Source organism: Myotis myotis, unplaced genomic scaffold, assembly GCF_014108235.1.
Source record: "Myotis myotis isolate mMyoMyo1 unplaced genomic scaffold, mMyoMyo1.p scaffold_m19_p_7, whole genome shotgun sequence".
NCBI classification, from domain to species: Eukaryota; Metazoa; Chordata; class Mammalia; order Chiroptera; family Vespertilionidae; genus Myotis; species Myotis myotis.
In genome coordinates, this window is record NW_023416379.1 from 3598214 (window position 1) to 3619395 (window position 21182).

Sequence of the window (21182 nt, forward strand, 5' to 3'; positions counted from 1 at the left end):
TCCTCACTGCTGTCCCATAGAACAGAAAACGGGGGCCGAGGTGTTTTATGGGAAACCGACTTTTAAAGTATGTTCTGCATAGTGTGAGACAGGAAAGTGCAGCTCAGGATGTACACATATACCCACACCAAATCAAGGCTGCTACCAACAGGAACATGTCGAGAGACCATGTCTGAGAACAGCAAAATGAAGAAAACAGCTTTCGCACGAGAATCAGCAACACCCTGGTATTTTTCACTTATCCAACTGTTGAAAAGTAAATGAACTTCGGTAAAAAATAATTCTCACATCCTATTTGTTCAGACACGTGCAATTCGAACAAATTTTTTAACAGATTTTTCACTTATCCAACTGTTGAAAAGTAAATGAACTTCGGTAAAAAATAATTCTCACATCCTATTTGGAGAACTGATGACAACAGTGTCTAGCTTTTGCAATCTTCATTTTTAACTAAAAAGGATTCGATTTAGACATTTCCCACGTTCCTGGTTACGGAGGAGGGTAGAGCACCTTCAATAATGGGTCAGGCCCGTCTCAGGCTTACACGGAGTTCAGGAAGCCCTCCAGCCACACCAGCTGTTCACCGAGCTCCTCACGTTTCCTTAGTGAGGACCGCCACCTGGAACTCACTGCGGGACTCATGCTGGGCGAGCCTGCCCGGTTCCTGTTGTGTTTACTTAGCATCCCCTTCCCTTTGGTACCCAGTCTCCTCATGATTTTCCTCTCCCCTCTCCAACTCTGTTTTTCAGACCAAGAAGAAACAAAGAAAAGAAGATTTACCTCCCAGTCAAGAAACAAGACATCCCACTAAACTGAGAGAGACCCGCGATGGACTTGCTTTGACAACACCAGGCTGGAATCAGAGAGTCCTGCTCTCATCCCAAAGCCCAGACACCTCAGCCTTCCTTCTCTTTGAACCCCATTAACCCAGACCTACGGCCCAGGGGAGCTGTTGCACTATGGTATCACAGTCCGCCTGTGGGACCAGATCCTGCAACCCCCCAGCTCACTCCTCCCCAGTCGACCTTCATTCACAGCCTCATGCCATGGAATGACTATTAAAAGCTGGGTCACCTGGTAAACTGTGGCTACGCTCCTTCCTTCCTCCTTCTGCCCTCCCGGGGCCTCCGTTACCCCTGCTGGCTCTCAAAGTGCTCATCGTCCACCCCCCACCTCTGGCAGACATACACCTCCCCTCCCCCGATGCACCCGAACACGTCATATCCCCGGTGGGTTCCTGTGCCCTCCTCCCGGAGACCCTCCTCCCGGAGACCCTCCTCCCGGAGACACTCCTCCCCAGACCGCCTCCCGGAGACCCTCCTCCCCAGACCCTCCTCCCGGAGACCCTCCTCCCCAGACCCTCCTCCCGAGACCCTCCTCCCCAGACCCTCCTCCCGGAGACCTTCCTCCCCAGACCCTCCTCCCGGAGGCCCTCCTCCCGGAGACCTTCCTCCCGGTGACCATCCTCCCGGAGACCTTCCTCCCGGAGACCTTCCTCCCAGAGACCCTCCTCCCGGAGACCCTCCTCCCCAGAACCCTCCTCCCGGAGGCCCTCCTCCCAGAGGCCCTCCTCCAGAGACCCTCCTCCCAGAGACCCTCCTCCCCAGACCCTCCTCCAAGAGACCCTCCTCCCCAGACCCTCCTCCCAGAGACCCTCCTCCCGGAGACCCTCCTCCCAGAACCTCCTCCCCAGACCTCCTCCCCAGACCCTCCTCCCGGAGACCCCTCCTCCCCAGACCCTCCTCCCGGAGACCCTTCTCCCGGAGACCCTCCTCCCGGCGACCATCCTCCCGGAGACCCTCCTCCCGGAGACCCTCCTCCCCAGACCCTCCTCTCCCAAGGACCCTCCTCCCGGAGACCCTCCTCCCGGAGGACCCTCCTCCCGGAGGCCCTCCTCCCAGAGACCCTCCTCCCAGAGACCCTCCTCCCCCCAGACCCTCCTCCCAGAGACCCTCCTCCCAGAAGACCCTCCTCCCGGAGACCCTCCTCCCCAGACCCTCCTCCCGGAGACCCTCCTCCCGGAGACCCTCCTCCCAGAGACCCTCCTCCCAGAGACCCTCCTCCCCAGACCCTCCTCCCGGAGACCCTCCTCCCAGAGACCCTCCTACCAGAGACCTACCCCGGAGACCCTCCTCCCCAGACCCTCCTCCCCAGACCCTCCACCCAGAAACCTGCCCCGGAGCCTGCGGCCTCCTGCTCCGCAGCCAGCGGTCTCCAGGCTGCTGCCCACCTGCTGCCCGTGCTCTCCTTTCCCCTCACTGACCACCTCTAGCCTCTTTCTTGGGGCGAATCCCGTTTCCTAGGTCCCACGCCATCCTCGTCCTTGGGTTACCCCCCATTTGGAAGCAGCGCCTCTTCCATGTCCTCCTGAGGAAGAGCACACCCCGTCCCTGTGGGCCTCCCCCGACATCGGGGGTCAAACCTGCAACTCCCGTCCCTGGCCCTGCAATTTCATCCAGACGCTGGGACAAACGCGCTGTGCCGCGAGGAGAGGATGCTGAGCCTCCCCCGGGGGTAGGAAGGGGGAGCAGGAAGCCCGTGTCCCCTCTGTCCGGAAGAGGTCCCGTGGCCGACCGACCGGCGGGATGGGCTCCGTCCCCGCTCAGTTCTAACCGCGGCGGGGACGGCAGAGGCGCCCGGCAGCCCCTGGCCTCCGGCCTGTCAGCATCCTCTCCTCGCGGCACAGCGCGTTTGTCCCAGCGTCTGGATGAAATTGCTTCTGTTTGAACACCTGCGGTGGTCTCTATTTTGCTGAGTAAACACACATTTATATTCTACTTGAAACCATGAGTAGACCACACCCAGGAAATCAATGCCCAAACTTAGGAATCTAGGGCAGTGATGGTGAACCTTTCGAGCTCGGCGTGTCCACATTTTGAAAAACCCTAACTTAACTCTGGTGCCGTGTCACATATAGAAATTTTTTTATATTTGCAACCATAGTAAAACAAAGATTTATATTTTTGATATTTATTTTATATATTTAAATGCCATTTAACAAAGAAAAATCAACCAAAAAAATGAGTTCGCGTGTCACCTCTAAAACGCATGTCATAGGTTCGCCATCACTGATCTCGGGTCTATAAACAGCACGATTGGGGTCAACACATCGATGCCACTGAGATCTCCAAATTACTTTGTTGAATTTTTTTTAATGTTTTTATTGATTTCAAAGAGGAAGGGAATGGACGTGAGAGGGAGAAACATCAGTGATGAGAGAGAATCATTGATCTGCTGCCTCCTACACGCCCCACACTGGGGATCGAGCCTGTAACCTGGGCCAGTGCCCTGACCGGGAATCGAACCGTGACCTCCTGGTTCATGGGTCGATGCTCAATCACTGAGCCCCGCCGGCCGGGCATGAATTTTATTTTTTAATACCTGACTCTACGTCTCCCCTGGCAGGTGTAGAACATAACAAATCTCTAACTATCAATGCCTCCCCTCAGGCACGGAGGGCACCAGGACACCGCCTCAGCAGGGCTCATCCTGACATAGTGAGGCTGTGCCTTCGGGTCTGTCCTGGGGCCGCTCTCCTCCCCCACCCACCCCCAGGCCTCCTGGCGAACCCAGGGCCCGCTCATGCCCAGCCAGCTCCCTCTGGCCCCTCGTCCAAAGCTGAGTGCTTTAGGGCCCGGAGTCTGAGCACTCGGCCAGGGCGTCGGGATGGGCAGGGGACGTGATCCTGGAAGCCAGTCCGGCTGCGTATGGGAACAGGTCTCCATCCCGGCGCCCTGGGCCTCATCACTGAGGGGGTGGGTGCCCAGAGGCCCCTGAAAGCAAAACCTCTGAACACCAGGCCGGGCTGAGCCTCAGGTCCACGGCTCTTCCAGAACCTTCCCAGCACAGACGCCACCACATAGGCATCTGGGGGCTCCCACTGCCGGGGACTAAGGCTTATCCTCTGCAGGTGTCAGGGGAAGAATTCTGAAAAGCCCATGTTCGTATCTCGCTTGCACGTTTGCAGAATCATCTCTCATTCCCGGGAAAACGTGGCACGTCACACGGTATTTCCCGCAACACAGATGTTCGGGCCTATTTTCGTGTCGGGCAGGGGGGCAGGAGCCAAGCCCAGCGGGGCCTCGGGGTGAGAGCAGCAGACTGGCTGCTGGGCCGGGAACCGCACCATGGGTCCCAGTGCCTCTCACATCAGAGTGCCACCTGCAGTGCCGACCGTGGGCGACCTTCTCTACGCGGTCCTTCCTGCTCGGGGATGACAATGCCAGTGTCACACGAGGCCTCGGATGGACGGGGCTTTGTGGTCACGGGGGAGAGGACGTACCAGGTATGGACGGTGCAGAGTGGGAAGCGCGCCCAGGCTCCCAAGGCCAGAGCCGGGCCCAGCCACTGAGCGGGGACAGTGTCCGGGAGCTGACACTTGGCTACAATTGCAAGAATCGGCAGGATTTGCGGCGGATAAAGGAGAGTGTGCTGCGTGCAGGCCAGGCCCTTGGGGTTGAGGTGTGGGCGCAGGAGCTGCAGAGGGGGGACAGCGGGCAGCCAAGGGCTGGAGGCTCTGAGCGGGGGAGATGAGAGAGAGATTGGGGGGGGAGGGGCGGCTAATTAGACATGGGGCCAGCGGTTGCACAAGGAATGTGAGAAGTAGAGCCATGCAAATTACCCCACAGTAATCTAACAGAAATCAGACACACCTGAAACTAACCCACACGCTCAGCAGCCCGGAGACTTCGTACAGAGGCACACATCCCGGCGGGTCTATCGGTTCTGAGGCACCCTGCAGCACACGCAATAATTTCTGTGCACAAATAACCAGGAATCACAAAAACAGGTTCAGGTACAAGCACTCTTTCAGAAGCAAGGAAAGAACTAAGACATTGTAGAACAGTTCACCCAAAATGACTAAAAGAGAGACAGGGTTAAGATTGAGACGTTAAGTCCTAATTTTCTTCTCCATAATTTTGGCATTTGCCCCATTTTCTATGATGCATCTATTTAAATATACATATTTGTTATGCATATTTGATACACAAAAAAGCACATATAAGATATGAGGGTCACCAATAAAGGCTTCTCTCCTTAACCCACCCCTGGTCCATCCCCATCACACCAAACGTAACAACTATTCCAGGTTTTGTCTCATTTCCTTTTAATGTTTATCACGTGGGCGCACACGCACACACACGCATGCACGCACACACACACACGTATGCAGCTCTACCTTTTCATCACTGTTGTCTATCTCATGATTTTCTGCTCTTACCTTGATTCCCCTTTTTCTTACTTGGGGCTTATTCTGTGGTTCTTTTTCTAGTTCTCTGTCTCGAGTACCCAAAGTGGAAGGTTTTGGGTGTATCATTTACTTATGCTCAGAAACACGTATCGCACTTACAGGGACAGATCTGGTGTTTAATTTAGTATTTCTATTACTTGCAAAATCTATCTTTGCATTGTAACTCACCACTTGGGGTTTTGACTCTCTGAAGACTGTTTTCAGGCTACACACTTTGTAGCTCACATGTCATTATATTTACACATAATTCTGAGTCTTTCCTGACCATATATTTGATCCAGTCATTGCAGCAAGTGACTAAACGTACTTTCCTAACCAAGACAAAATACGGCGTCATTGCCCATCAAGGCAGTGAGCAGCCAAGGAAAGACCTTACAAGTTCCTTTTCTATGAAAGCAAGTGAACTATAGTAACTTAGTCAGTGTTTATCCGAAAACGAACACATGGGTGTACTTGGGGTTCCTTCGGTCATGGAAAAATCAGGCTCTCCTGACATGTTAGGAAACAACGCTAATTCCCAATTAATCCTTAAAAACTGGAAAGTAATCAGATTAAATGAATTATTTGTTTTTATTCACTCAAACCAGATGATGATGATAATAAAAATCTGGTACTAATTACGTGAAAATGGGACTTGGAATAACATATCTTCTTTTCTGGCACTTTTAAGAAACCAAGGGTCTAGTATTTAGGAGGGGAAGGCACTCTCGCCCGGGTATGTTGCAACCTAACCAGGTCAGGGAGATTAAGCAGGACAAGAAGCTTCCTCCCTGACATCAGCAAGGATAACAAGGGACCCTGGCCAACCGTGCGCAAGGGCCAGCTTTGATGCACTAAGCTAGTCGGCATGCTGACGGCTGACCCCGGGGTCAGAGCCACAGGGATGGACCGCAGGGTGGTCTGCGGCTGTGAGAGTGAGCTCTGGTCGGAACGGGGTCGGGCGGGCAGCTACGAGAGCAAAGTAAGAGAAATGCACAGGGTGCGGGGACACAAACTCTGATCGACCTACAGGCCTGTGGGGAAGCCCAACTCCCTGGCACCCTTTGGGGATAAAAGTCAATACAGCCTGCCTTTGGCCATCATGGAGTCCAAGGCCTGAGGCTTTGCTCTTCTTGGAGAAACGTTGTAAACAAAACATCCGGGAGGACAGTGATGGTCATTTCCCATTTGCTTCGGTCCTGGGAAGCCTGCAAGACACAGCCGGGCCCCTGCTTCAGCCTCACTCCCACGTGGAACCCAAAGAACAAAATAAACTCAAGAACAAAACAGAGCCAGAGACAGAGAAGCAGGCACAGGCTGCCGAATCTCAGAGGGAAGGCGGAGGGTGGGGAGAGATCAGCCAATGAAAGGTATGCGTGTATGCGTGTATGCGTGGCCTGGGCACAGAGTGTGGTGAGGGCCTGGGCCCGGGCGGCCCCTCTGACATGGGGGAGGAAACGCCGAGCGCGGGGGGTGCTGCCCGCGCCTCTTTAATTGTGATAAAACACACTCGGCGCTGACCAGCTCAGCCATGGGCAGTTCAGCCACATTACGTCCATTCACAGCGTAGTGCAACCAGCCCCGCCACCCGCCTCCAGAGCTTTCATCTTCCCAAACGGAGAGGCCACTTGGCAGAGGCTCCCCTGAGTTTTCCCCTTTGGGTCGGGGGACTCTCTTAAAGGGAAACCCGTGCTGGGTTATTTCAAGTTTATCGCTTTGTCTTGAACTCCTCGATCTTTTTCATGTTTGGTTGTTGTCTCTGCTCATGTCTTTTTTTGCAGATGAAATCTACACCCCCCCCCACTCCCCCCCCCCCGCCCCCTGGAATTAGTAGATGAGACTGGTTCCTGGAGGGTGTCTCTTGCTATGACACGGAAGGCACCACTATAGCCACGCAGAGAATGCGTGGGTCACTCTTCAAAGATTCGTGGTTGGCCACCCATCTCTGACCAGCCTTTGCTCTTTTGCTCACAATGAGAGGCAAATGCCCTGCCAGTCAGAGTCTGATGTGGGTTAAAGGATTCCACCCACTCGTTTCTCCTGATCCAGTGAGACCTCCCCACCCCCAACCCCCAAACCCCATCTCAACACCATGGCATTGCTTTCGCCTTCTGCGTGGGGACTGGAAAGCCACAAGACTCTGAGCCACCACGGTCCCGGAGCTGTGGTTCCCATGAGAGGCTGAGCCCATGGCCTCGGGCTGACCCTTAGGGCCTGGGGGGCCATTCCACTCCAGCAATCGAAAGGGAAGGAGGCGAAGTAGAAGCTTGATAAAGAAATTCACTCACAGTCTCCCTGGGGCCTAACGTCAATACCTCACACTGAACGAGAACAGAACCTTAAACAAGGACACAAATCTCTCCATACACTGGGAAGGGGTGTTTGCAACCAGGAACCAGAAAGGTTCCTAAGAAAAGAACATCAGATCAAAGAATTTACATATATTATTAGTCCTTTCTTAGTAGGAAAAAAAAAGGGATTATACACCCATCAGGAACCATGGTGTAATTGTATTTATAGTCTCTAGGTGAGAAAAAAGGCAAACTTATTTCACAATTACTGAAACTAAATTGGCCCCTGGTGGGGGTGGGGGTGGGGGTGGGGGTGGGGGAATCCATTCAACTCTCTCCCTGTCCCATCATGTTGGGTGACTTTATTTCCTTCTGAAATTACTTCCATCATGTCTACTGGTTTTTAGTCTGTCTCCTCCAACTAAAATTTCAGTTCTAAACGAGCAAGATGTCTTGCCTACCTTGTTCTCTTACTGGATTCCTAGTGCCCAAAACTGTCTGGCACATAATAAATGGTCGGTTAATGACTGCTAAGTGAATGAACGGTGGGTGGGTGGGTGGGTGGATTGATGGATTGACATCGATGGATGGAAGCCAGTGAGGGATTTCTTGAGGGCTTTGATTTTGGCATTTATTGACCCAAGAAAAGATTAAACGGGGGGAGGGATCTGGGAGTGCAGCTTCGCAATGGTAACTAATCTAGAAATGATTCAACAATATCCAACAACGATTCGCTGTCCCATCCGGAAACCCCCGCTCAGCAGTGCAGAGGGGTCGTCGGCTCATTCACTGTGCGCCGCTTCCCGTCATCACCCAGGGCACCGGTTTCCTTTAACTCCCATCAGCCAGAAGCCCTGGCAGAACATGGGCTACATCCACTCAAGTAACCAGGTTTCTGCACCAAAAGTTAGAAGTGCCCAGCCTTTACCCACGGACGGGGGTGGCCCATTATTGCACAATTATCCTTTAGAACAAAGCCAGCCTAGAACAAGATTTCACATCAGCCTTTGGGGATATTGGCGGGGTGGGAAGCGGGGGGGGGGGGGGGGGGGGGGTCAGTCCAGTCTCATTAATCCTGGACATCGGTCTTCCTCACCCGTCCCCAGAGAGCAGCCCTTGGTGTGGGCCCAGCAGCTCCAGCGCTCCGGCCCGGACACATGGAGCGGTGTCTTCCACTTTGAGCAACAGCAGCCACGTCAGGAGCCGCTGGTCTGCGGGAACCACACTGGCAGAGGAAAACCTCCCAGAAGCTCCCAATTCCAAGCGACGGGGAGTCTTCCGTTTAATTTCCCAGCTCCCAAGACAATATGTCTCCATGCCCTTGGTTTTGGTCCTAAGTTCTCCACCTTATTTTGCCCCCTCGGACCCCAGGCCCAGAGCCGTCCACAGAGCAGCGTGAAGTGGGAAAAGCAGTGCCTATAAGAATCTCAGGGTTTCTCGTGCTTCTGTATTTGGATTTAAGTTGCCATTTGAAATTTTGACAATAATTTTGTTAAGAATGTGATAAAGCCGAAACCGGTTTGGCTCAGTGGATAGAGCGTCGGCCTGCAGACTGAAGGGTCCCTGGTTCGGTTCCGGTCAAGGGCATGTACCTGGGTTGCGGGCACATCCCCAGTAGGGGATGTGCAGGAGGCTGCTGATCAATGTTTCTCTCTCATCGATGTTTCTGGCTCTCTGTCTCTCTCCCTTCCTCTCTGTAAAAAAGTCAATAAAATATATTTAAAAAAAAAAAAAAAAAAAAGAATGTGATAAAACAGGCCCAGCTGGCGTGGCTCAGTGGGTGAGTGTCAACCCGTGAACCAGGAGGTCATGATTCAATTCCAGGTCAGGGCACACGCCCAGGTTGCAGGCTCGATCCCCAGTGGGGGGTGTGCAGGAGGCAGCCGGTCAATGATTCCTTCTCATCATTGATGTTTCTATGTCTCTCTCCCTCTCCCTTCCTCTCTCTGAAATCAATAAAAACATTTTTTTAAAAAAGAATGTGTAAAGTAGGAAGAAACTGTCTCATAATTTCGCGTTTTTCAGCAGGAATTAAGAAGTTGCATCATTTTGAAATGTCATTTTTATTTTTTTAATCTTTCAAGGGGATAAACAATTCTGTGGCCATTCCTGCCCAAGGCCCCTTCATGACTTGCTGGGCAGTTGGGCCCATGGCAGCAGCTCTGGGTTGGCATTCTGAGTCATGGTTGGGGCGGCACCCATGGGCCTCCCACCACCTGGCCGCCCACCCCCACGGCTCATCCTTTCCCAGGGGGACCAGGCAAATCAGTATCTTCTATTCCCAACTGTCGCCTTCAACTGGGATTGAACCCCTGAGAGATTTGACCTCGGTTTCTAGGACACTCCCATTCTGGAGGGCCAACATACTTTCATTTAAAATGATCAACACCCCTACACACACACACTAAATAAAATAAATACAATAAAGTGAGCAAGCCCTGAGCATCACACGGAGGCCCGCTTTCCTCCGCTGCACATCTGCTCCTGATCAGAGCCTGTTAGCGTGGTGCTGAGCCAGCCTGGACTGGAGAACGCCCGTCAGCCGTGTTGAACACTTAACAGCACACCTTGTAAACTTTATTGGAAGCTCGTGAGCCTTTCCCTGGCACAACCCCGACGCCTGTTCCTTCCGAGTCCCATCACGGACTCTTTTATAGTCTCGCCTGATTCCAACGGGCTGTAACTACTGTTTTACAATGTCAGGGTCATTCCCGGCCACCAGCACCCTCCACATTTAGGCGCCTTTGTCCTGTGAGCGGCGCCGTGGGCGTCCCTGACAGGCCTTGTTCTCTGGCGGAAGCATTTGCGGTGCTTCTTGCATTTTCAAGGTGGCTTGTTCCCAGGTCCCCACCCACAGTAACCCTCTGAGAATCTTAATTTTTTTTTTCAGCCAATTGTACACGAGAGACTAAAACCTGGGCGCCTGGGGTGCACCCGAGAGGGTCCCAGGGCTCTGGCGGCAGGGAGACCCGAGGCACTGAGAGCAGAAACGCTTTCAAGACACTTGGCCCAAAAGCCAGGCTTGGACGGGGACCAAGATCAGGCCACGGAAGCCTGGCCTCCCACAGCTCAACCAGCAAACGCCGGCAGACCCTTTGTGGCGAAGCAAAGACGGCATTGCTCATGCTAATGACGGGGACCGAGACCCTGGAGCAAGAAAGACATTCTTCCCACAGGTGGACAGAGGGCTGGGCCTCCAGCTGACAGGGGGCTGCAGAGGGTGGTCCGTGGGCACCACGTTGGGGCCCAGATACCAGCGCTCGATGGTGGCCCTTCACCCCGGGGTGGCGGCCCTGTGCCCAGCACACCTCTCCCTCCCGGTGGAGAGCCCCACTGCCCCACACACTCACGGCACAAGGACCCCTGAGGCTGCCTCTGTCCCTCTGCTCAGGGGCCCGTCGGCCATCCAGGCTTCAGGCCACCCGGGCCACAGGACAGCTCCCTCTGCTCCCAGACGCTGGTTTTGGAGGGCCGGCATCCCACCGCCCAGAGCACAGACACTGGTGGCCCCTCATCCACGCACCTGCTTCCTCAGTCATGGAGCCCCAGTCCTGCTTCCCCCAGGTGCGCTGGCCCGCGAGGTGCAGACCCTGCAACCAGGGCGTGTCCTAAAGGAGGCGCCCCTGTCCCCACCCGCCCGGCCGCCTGCATGTGGGTCACGTGACGGGCAGGCGCCAGCAGCCCCTGGGACCTGGGGAGGGACGCCCTGCCTGGCCCGGCAACGAGACAGCGCACCTGGGCCCGGCTCTGGGCCCCCCCCCCCCCCCCCCCCCCGGTCCGGGCGGGCATCCTCGAACTTCGTGACTGTGAGGAAGACACGTCTGTCCGCGTGAGCCCCTGCTGCTCTGGAGGCACGCACTGCGCCGTCCCGTCCGGACAACGGCACCGAGACCGCCCGCTGCGCTTCCCACACGCACCTGAGCGCCGCCTCCCAGCAGCGACACCTGGTCCGTTCCGTTGTTTTAATGATGAACCCTCATTATCTAGAGCAGCGGTTCTCAACCTGTGGGTCGCGCCCCCTTTGGCGGTCCAACGACCCTTTCACAGGGGTCGCCTAAGACCATCCTGCATATCAGGTATTTACATGACGATTCATAACAGTGGCAACATGACCGTTATGAAGCAGCAACGAAAATAATTTTATGGTTGGGTCACAACATGAGGAACTGTATTTAAAGGGCCAGAAGGTGGAGAACCACTGCTCTAAAGCCTTCCTCAGAAGCTTTGTCAGGGGATGCTAAGGAAGATGAGAGAGGACGTTGCTAACACCCGTCTAAGAAAATGATTTAAAGCCTGAAACTCACAGACAGGCCTCCCCCGGGGACGCTGCGGGTTCGGTCCCAGGCACCGGTTTTCTGGTTTCCCAGGGCGCCTGAAAGTGGTGTCATCTCCAGCGAGTCTGGGTGAGCAATAGCATCGCGTCCAAAAGAAATGTGCTCAGCTCCATCGTCAAAACGCTCTCTGCCCCAAACTGCTCACCATCCCCCTGGCCTGTTGGGAAATGGCGCCAGTGGGCTTGCTCGGCTGCCTCCAAGCTCCCGTCTGTGAAAACATCGGCGAAGCGCAGCCGGACAGGCCTCCGTGGCTTTGCTGCCAGCGGACTTTAATCACGTGGTCGGGAAAACAAGATACAGAGGAAGCACTTTGCCCTGGAGAAGCCGAAATGACGTGCAAGGTCCCGCCCCCTCTCCCCCATGTATTCAGATGGGTTTTAATAAAAGCATTAGGAAGGCAAGGCTTTTTTAAGTTATTATTTTATTTATTTACTTATTTGTTGCCAAAGTCAGAGTTTCAGGTTTCCAAGTAGCCCGTGTCCATTCTCGAAGGAACACCAGATGCTGCTCGGGGCCGAAGACGCGAGATCAGGTTCTGAGCTCCTCTCTGAGCTGAGCCAATGGGGCCCACGTGTTGATGGTACAACCACGGGCCCCTCGTGGCGCCTCCCATTTGCGTTAGAAACTTCCTCCCCAGTGTGTTCTGAAGGCTGGCTGCCATGTGGTCTTTGTGGTTTGTCTCACAGATAAAGAAATCTTTAACTAAACATTTTTGTGTACTCCAGGAAGGAAATCAATTCTCTTTCTTTCTTTCTTTCTTTCTTTCTTTTTTTTTTCCCCCTGACCAAAGGATATTTTTCCATCGATTTTTAGAGAGAGTGGAAGAGAGAGGGAAAGAGCCCCAGCTGGGGAGGAGCCTGCAACCTTAACCTGAATCGTGCCCTTGATCGGAACTAAACCCAGGACTTTTCAGTACACAGTATGATGCTCTATTCACTGTGCCAAACCTGCTAGGGCAGGAAATCAAGTATTGAACCAGAACTTGAACCGGTTACTATATAACTCGTGGTAAACTGAACCCTGATATACAGGGTGAGGCAAAAGTAGGTCTACAGTTGTGAGTAAGGGAAACACAGTTTATTCTTATTGTTAACTAGAGGCCTGGTGCATGAATTCATGCACATTGAAATTTATTAGAAGAAATCTTTTAGAGGCCGGGGAGGGACCGCAGGAGGTTGTCTCCAGGGTGTGTCCAGCCCATCTTTCCCAGTCCCGATTGGCCAGACCCCACCAGCAAGCTAACCTACTGGTCAGAGCGTCTGCCCCCTGGTGGTCAGTGTGCATCATAACGACTGATCCGTCAGACACTTAGCATATTAGGCTTTTATATAGAGAGATTATTGTGTTATTTTCCATACAAACAGCTGTAAACCTACTTTTGCCCCACTGGGATGTTTCATAGTTGGTATATGAGTTCACCTTCTAGAGTCCCTCAACAAGAAGCAAAACGAAGAGTGAAATGGAATAAAATACCCCTGGAACACGGGGTGGGGCAGAAACTGCTTTCCTAAAAGGTCGGGGTACTCCTGGGCTACACACAACGGTCGTGTCTTTTTCCATCCGCACGTGCACGTGTGCCGGGGGCGGAGTTTGCTGGAGGAGTCGCCATATTTAAAACCAGGCACCCTCCAGTGAGTCCACGTCGAAATACTGTTGCCAACACAGATACCCACAAACACAAGACACTCCTTCAGAGACGGACTGAGGCAGTGCTACTCCAGGGCCCTTTCATCGCCGTATTTAAATCCTGTTGGAGCTTTGAAACACTCAGTGCCTGTCCACCAGCAGCAGCTCCCACTGGAAAGCATGAGTGGGTAAAAGAGAGCCCGGGCTTGGGGCACTGAAAGGAAAGAGAACGAAGTCAAACACGGCCCCTGAGTGTCCCCTGGGTTCCTGTTGACCGGGGCCGGCCCGTGTGAGGAAGAGACGCGCCATCGTCCTCTCGCCCCTCGGTCCCCAGCGAAGTGTCTCGCGCAGGTGCCCGTGGTTCTGATTCTGGGTCTGAAGGCAAATCTTGTTTTCTTTGGGCTTTGCTTTCCTGTCAGAACCAGAAAAAAAAAATTAAAGTAAATAAACAATCCATGTCTTGACGAAGAAACAGCTGTGAAGTTGCACACGGGCGTAAGCCTCCAAACAAAAGAGAACAAGGGGAGCGACGCAGAAGAAGGGGTTAATTGTTGGGTTAATTGTTTGGCCCTGATCAGCACTGGGAGGGCGGACCTTCTCACACAGGGGGCGATGGTGCCTGCACCGGCCTCATCAGCGAGCTTCCCAACGACCTGGGTTCTGGGTTCCACCCATTCACTAAGTCAAAACCCCACGGCCAGGACCCGGCAGCTAGTGGGCTCCCTCTGTGATTCTGCACCACGTTTTGAGAAGCACAGAGGAAATTAACACTCTGCAGGGAGGACGGAGACGATCTAGGACCTATGGAACACCTACCATGTGCCAAGCAAAGGATTAGTGACCATCACCTACTCAGTCCCATTAAATCTTCACTGCGACCTTCTAAATTCACTCTTCGGGGCTTATTTTTAGGCGCGGCAGGCAAGGTCCTGCAGGGGCAGTGGCATTCCCAAAGTCAGGTGGCCGAGTCAATGACCACGCCCAGACCTGAAGCCAGGCCTGTCTGACTGCACAGACCACGCTCTCTACCTCACAGGACGTGTGTGTCCGACTGCGGAGTCCACGGGACTGCGCCCAGGACGGGGCCTGAGAAACCAGCTCAGCCAGCACCTACCTTCCTTCCTTCCTCCTTCCTCCCTTCCTTCCTTCCTTCCTCCTTCCTTCCTTCCTCCTTCCTTCCTTCCTTCCTCCTTCCTTCCTTCCTTCCTTCCTCCTTCCTCCCTTCCTCCCTTCCTCCCTCCCTTCCTTCCTTCCTTCCTCCTTCCTTCCTTCCTTCCTCCTTTCTTCCTTCCTCCTTCCTTCCTTCCTTCCTCCTTCCTTCCTTCCTTCCTTCCTTCCTTCCTTCCTTCCTTCCTTCCTTCCTCCTTCCTCCCTTCCTCCCTTCCTCCCTTCCTCCCTCCCTTCCTTCCTCCTTCCTTCCTTCCTCCTTCCTTCCTTCCTCCTTCCTTCCTTCATTCCTTCCTTCCTTCCTTTCTTACTGCTTCCAGAGCAGGACCTGGGATCCATGACAGCACGCGTCCCTGTCGCGGGAATGAAACTTTCAGTCATTCTCTGTGAAGAAAGTCACGAGGGAACCAGAACCCACGATTAGTGAGAGGACAGAGACGGACTGTAAAGCCGTTCTCCGCGGAGAGCTGTGAACGTGGCTGAGCCGGGTTCTGGTGTCCCACAGTCGGCATCACGGACAGATCGCTGCCTGTCCCACAGGTCAGAACAGGTGACAGGCAACCAAAACTGCCCATTTGCCCTGGCCGGTGTGGACCGGTGGTTAGAGCGCCGGTCCAGGCACCCGAAGGTTGCAGGTTCAGTTCCCAGTGAAGGGCATGTACCTGGCTGCAGGCTCGACCCCCGGGCCATGCGGGAGGCAGCCAGTCCATGTGCCTCTCACATCGATGTTTCTCTCTCTCTCTCTCTCTCTCTCTCTCTCTCCCGTCCCCGTCCACTCTCTCTAAAAGTCAATGGGAGAACATCCTCCGGTGAGGACTGAACAGGAAACGCTCTGTGCACTCCGTCCTTTCCTTATACAGTCAGGGGCCCCTGTGCTGTGTGCGCTGCCTGGGCTCTGGGTCATAAAGAAGACAGACGTCAACAAGCCCTCCCCGGCCTGACGCAGAGGACTGGCGAGTGGAGACAGCGGCCCCCACCCCCCCGGGCGTGGCGGGTGCCGCCTTTGGCATAATTCGGGGCCTCCCTGCTCTCGGCACATACGTTTCTGCCGTAAGTGCACCGGGGCGAGAGCAGCGCTTGCCGTGCCGCCTGCACTGACCGCAGCTCCCGTGCGCTCCGTCCCGGCGCCCGCTCCGGGAGGCGGGCCTTCTGCGCAGCCAGCGGCTGGGTTTGGCTTCGTAATCACGTCAAGAGGCCTTTTTAATTCCCTTTTGCTTTTCAGTGACGGAGCTGCCCTCTTTGCCTTTGTCTAAATGTGACAAACGTTGGTCTCCGTTCTGTCATCAGTGTTGATGTCAGGCTTTCCACGGCTTCCAGTCTTTTCTTCGTCCACGTGCTGGTATGTGTATTTTTTTTCCTGATAATTGGTGGGTCGGGGCCAAGCATTGCTAGGCTAGTGGGAACTCTCTTCTTGACCAGGGCTGTGCCTGAGCGCTCCCGCCTGTGGGGTGGGCCGTGCGGACCCTCCCCTGCCTCACAGCCCGCTGCCTCCGAAGGCTCCTGCGCGCTCTCAGCCTGGCCTCCCTCCTCCATTCGTCTTCCTCTCTGTCCTCGGCCCCAGCAACCTCTTACCGATGAGGGTCCGAGACAGGACCCCTTAATATAGGGCCGGGCAGGAGAGAGGAGGGAGGGAATCCGTGCCTCATCCCGTGCCGGGGGCCTGAGGGTGGGGGCGTCGGGAGGAAGGCCACATTCCAGCAAAGGTCGGGATGACGTTTAAATAAAATGGTTGAACAGCCCTGATCTCAGCCGCCCTCTCAGGTGCACATGGCCATTAGAACAGGCAGCTGCTCACATGTAAATGCTCACATGTAAATGAAAGTCGCAGTCACGCCCCGCCCGCGGGAACGGCGCTGCATGTCGGAAGCGCTGACGGCCTACAGGCATGTGGCTGCGGCCGGTGCGGCGCACAGTGGGGCGGCTCCTTGGAGAGACGTAACGGTTTCTCATAAATGGAAACACACGCCTCAGCCTTTACCCGAGAGAAGTGGGAGCACGTGTCCGTGAGGCACAGACACAGCTGTTTCCTAGCAGCTGAGCTGTAGCCGCCCCGAGCTCGAAACAGCCCGAATGTCCGTGAGCTGGCAAATGGGTCGCAGATCCTGGGCGACCCTCCCCATGCCCACCACCCACCACACAAGGGGAGGGACCGATGGCCCCTGCGGGGGGGGGGGGGAAGGGGGGTGAAACCACAGGAGCCGGGGGGTAGGGTGGAGCCCGACTTCGCAGGGACGGGGGCTGTGTTGGAGGTGATGGATAGAAACAATCCAAGCTCATCCAAGGGCGAATTTCCGAGAGAATTTGCTCTCAGAAGATCCTCCCTCAGTTACCCTGACGTCGCACGGGACGTCCTCGGGGCTGCTGCTCTGTTTCCCGGGAAATACTGTGTCGTCGGGGACAGGCCTGGCTCCACGGTGGGAGATGCCCCCACTTTCCAGCTGGGAGACGGGGGGGCGGGAGGGGGGAGCTCTCTCCCTCCCTGAGCCCTGGCTTTTCCCTCCCTGGACCTGGAATGGGTGACAGCCATTCCCCGGCCACCCACATGCCCGGTCTGCCCTGAGCATCACATCGGAGATGAACTGCTGTACAAGGGGGTCCAGAGGGGTCCGTGGAGCTGCGGACTTGACAGGCCTTGTCTGTGCTGAGGACCGGGGGGCGGGGGGGGGGGAACCTCAGCCTCCTGCCCCCCAGGGCTCTCTCCTCAGGGACAGGCCCCTGTTCGCTGTGCTGCCCTCCGCGCAGAGCAGCGTGACCCTCAGCCACAGCCTCCCCATCCACGGGGTCCCTGTGATGCGACGCTGACCTCTCCTCGACGCCCACCCCACCTCATGTCACACCGATCGGCCACGGGAGGCTCCCTGAGGAAGGACCTGGAAGGCTGGCGCCCACCGAGCCAGCCCCGCTGCCCCCTCGTGCGCTCACCTGACGAACGTGGGTGCAGCTCGGCATTCACCAGGCACACCTTCTGGAGCACGATGGCGATGCCCATCCGACCGCAATGCTCAAACAGCCAGATCTGGAGGAGACAGAGGTGGGGCCGAGAGTGGGGCTGTGCCCGGAGCTCCCGCCCGCAACCCCGGCCTCAGGGCTGGGAGGGCGGGAGCAGTCGTCTTATCTGACCGTCCACTGCTGGGTAAGTCCACTGAGTCCTGAGAGACTGGGGACTCGATAAGGACACCAGGGGAGGCCCCACTGTGGAAAGAATGTAACTTTAAATGTCTGCTCTGCCTCCTGTCAGTTGTGTGACTTAGGGAAGCTTTTTGCTTCTTCATGCCTCAGTTTCCTCGTCTGTAAAATGGGAATCATTACACCCATGCTAGAGCAATAGAGGGCGTAACAATCAGAACAGGCCCTGGAAGGCCCTTCACCAGCACTTCCTTCCCGGTTCACGTGTGATGCACGGAATGTGCCCATGTTGCCGGGAGATCGCCAACGGAGGCTGCTGCTCACCCTCAGGTACAGGCGGTGCGGGCCCTGGGCCGAGTGCTGCCCAGCCCTCCAGCGGCCAGCAGGGGGCAGCGGTGAGGGAGCGGCTCAGGACTCAGCCTGCGCTAGAAGCTGTGGGCGTCAAGGACAGGCACCCTCTGTGCCTCCAGCCCCTTGGCGGGGGGCAGGGGCGGGGGGGGGGGGGGCGGGTCATGCTGTACCGGCCACACTGGCTTGTCTTGCGGCTTCTTGAGGCTCACGCACAGCAAGCCCTTGTGTCGTCCGGGCACAGAGCAAGCCCTCGGCGACGGGAGCTGGGGCTGCTGCCTCCCTGGCATCTTCCCGGGATCGAGGACCAGACGAAACGAGGCGGAGACGCCAGGCACGACTCGCCCGGGCGCCTGCTGCTCCCACGGCACACCCTCCGCCCTCCGCCCTCCGCCCTCCGCCCTCCATGAGCCCCGGCCCCTCACTCTCTCCACCCGGCCCCCCAATCCGTGTTCGAGACCAGAAGGGCCACGTGACGGAAGGTGGCACACAGATGGGACCACGGAGTCATTCTCGGGGGAAATCCAGAGACTCCGTGTGTCGCTTTTAGAAAAGGACGGAACTTGGGGCTCGGAGCATTGGCGGCGGTTCTGGTGTTTGCACTGAGGAGAGTTCAGCTGCTAAGACGTCACTGTCTTCTCCCCGCGGGCCAGTCCTGTGGGCGAGGCCCCTCAGGGATACGCCCGCTGGGCCCCGACAGCACAGGGATGCGTCTGCTGCCCGTCCTGGGCACACGTGTCCAGAGAGAAAGAAGGAAGTTAGGCAAGCGGGGTGCCCCCTGCGCCCGTTAGCCAGGCAGATGTGGACAGCCACCTATTCCCGGTGAAGAGCTTAATTCCAGAGAAAGGAATGCACAACCTGGATTTTCCAAGTTCCCAAATGGGCAGGGCTGCCACCTTCTGGCAGGACGCATGAATTGCACATTAAAATAACTAGCATTCCCTGTACCTAAGCCTTTTACGCATATTATCATCTCATTCATGCTCCCGACAGGGCTATGAGACAGGTACTGTTATTAACCTATGAAATCCGTGCACTCGGGGGGTCCCTCAGCCGGCCTGCACCCTCTTGCAGGTTCTCGGCTTGTCCCCCGCCTTCCTCCTTCCTAGGCTCCACGTTTCTCGCCCCTTCCCCGTGCCACCCTCCCCAGCCCGTGGCCTTCCTCCTCCTTCACTAATAGGGAAACTTCTCGGGCAGAAGCCAAACCCTCTCACCCCAGAACGTTCAGACCTCAGGGCACTGGCGTCCACCTCCTCCCCCTCCCCCCGTGTCACCCACCAAAGACCCCTCCACCCTGCACGCGGGCCCAGCCCCTGCCTGCGCCCAGGCCCTCGCTCCCCCCACGTGACGTCATCTCGCCCTGACCCGCCCTCTCTGGTGCTCCCCCTCCCCAGCTGTCCTCCACGCCCAGCTCGCCGGACAGGGTGATCCACACACATGAACACCACCTCCTCGTCTCTCACTTCCCTTCGCCTCCCGCTGACCCGTCCTCGCCCCGGGGACTCGCGGTGGCTGTGTCCGCAGATCTGACGGCTCCTCCTCGGCCAGCCTGCTCTCCTTCTCCGTACATCACACTAGCCCGGTAGGCAGCTGTCCTTCCGTCGGCTGCCATGTCTTCTAAACTTCCTTCACCAGCAGCCCCTCCCTCCGACCTCCGCTTGTCCCTCCCTGCCCCCTCCTGGCCTGTCTCCAGCTCCAACTACCAGTGCCTGGGGCCACGTCCCAGAACACAACTCCAGCCCAAAGCTCTCTTCTGAGCACAACCCAGACATCCAACCGCCTGCCTGACAGCCCTTCTCTCTCACAGGATACTCTTGTCTGTTGTTGTTTTGTAACTTCTTTAATCCTCACCTGAGAACATGTGGGGGCTTTTTATTGATCTTTTATAGAGAAAGGGGGAGAAAGAGAGAGAGAGAGAGAGAGAGAGAGAGAGAGAGAGAGAGAGAAACATTGATGTGAGAGAGAAACATCGATTGGTTGCATCCTGTACGTGCCCCAACTGGGGATCGAACCCACAACCTGGGTATGTGCCCTGACCGGGAATCAGTGCACAGGGAGATGCTCCACCCAACGGGGCCGTCCGCACGGGACTCAAAGGCTGCTCTTAACACCTCTCAGCCTTAGCACTGCCAGCACAGAGCTCCTGATGGCGCCCCCCTTCTCCCCGAAGAGCTGCCACCAGGTCTGTTCCCACCCGCCGGTCCCTTCTCAAACAAGGGCCCGCCCCCCATTTGCTGGAGGCGTAAGCCTTGTGCCCCCTTCTCCCAGCCCCATCTATGCACCCCGCATGCAGTCTGACCTCTGGAATCCAGCCTGAACCCCACCTTTCTCCGCCTCGCTCCCACAGGCATGCAAAGCCCTGGCCGCCACCTCGTCTCTGTCCACTTCTGCAAGCGCTTCCCACTGGCCATCTCTTCTGTCACCGTCCCCGAAAGCCATGCTCCTCGAGGCGCTGGCACTCCGTGCAGGCGGTGGGCCTTTGCGTGCCTGTCCACGATGTAGCCGACGCCCAGGGAGCCCAGGAAGAAGCCCATGTTCCCGCGGGACCCAGAGGCCCGCCTTCCACGTGTCCTCACGCCCCAGTTAGACAGCAGCGGCCCAAACACAAACTCCGCCTTCCAGCCCCTCTCCAAGCAAAGCCCGGGCATAGGGGCCTCACGCCCCTCTGTCGGCTACATCCCTACGTCCCTCCAGCCGCTCACGGTCTCCGCTGCCTCTGTCAGGGCCGGCAGGAGCCCCACTAGACGCGTATTCATTCAGGAGCTGCTGTCCGTGCTCTGCCGCTGACGGTGGGTCACTGGGGGACAACATGGCCAACAGATTCGTGTCCTGAGAGGCACAGCAGACTACTCTCCCCAAAGCAGAAATGTACAAAAGAAACATGTTTTCTAAGTACTTACGAATTGCATATGTAATCATGTAAATGCCATTAATAATTATGCAAATTCTGTTGTGAATGATGGCCCCGTGAGTGGCAACGTAAGACAAGCAAAGACGAAGAGTCGAGAAGGTGGGCGTATTGGGGGCGGCAGGCGCTCCAGCTCTGAGTGCGGGAGGGAC

General features: G+C 56.1%; 1 protein-coding gene and 1 long non-coding RNA gene across 3 annotated transcripts in view; one reads left to right on the forward strand and one right to left on the reverse strand.

The window, feature by feature from the left end:
* The window catches only part of SLC22A2 (solute carrier family 22 member 2), a 19599-nt gene extending 18525 nt beyond the window's left edge, over positions 1-1074 (forward strand). The window contains exon 11 of the mRNA XM_036318180.1: positions 750-1074. Coding sequence (XP_036174073.1) covers positions 750-816 — 67 coding nt within the window. The 3' untranslated portion in view covers positions 817-1074. The remainder of the gene's footprint in view (positions 1-749) is intronic.
* The window catches only part of LOC118660588, a 21852-nt gene extending 9751 nt beyond the window's left edge, over positions 1-12101 (reverse strand). For both annotated transcript variants that reach the window (XR_004968982.1, XR_004968981.1), the window contains exon 1: positions 11826-12101. This is a non-coding gene — a long non-coding RNA (uncharacterized LOC118660588). The remainder of the gene's footprint in view (positions 1-11825) is intronic.
* Between the last annotated feature and the right edge of the window lie 9081 nt (positions 12102-21182).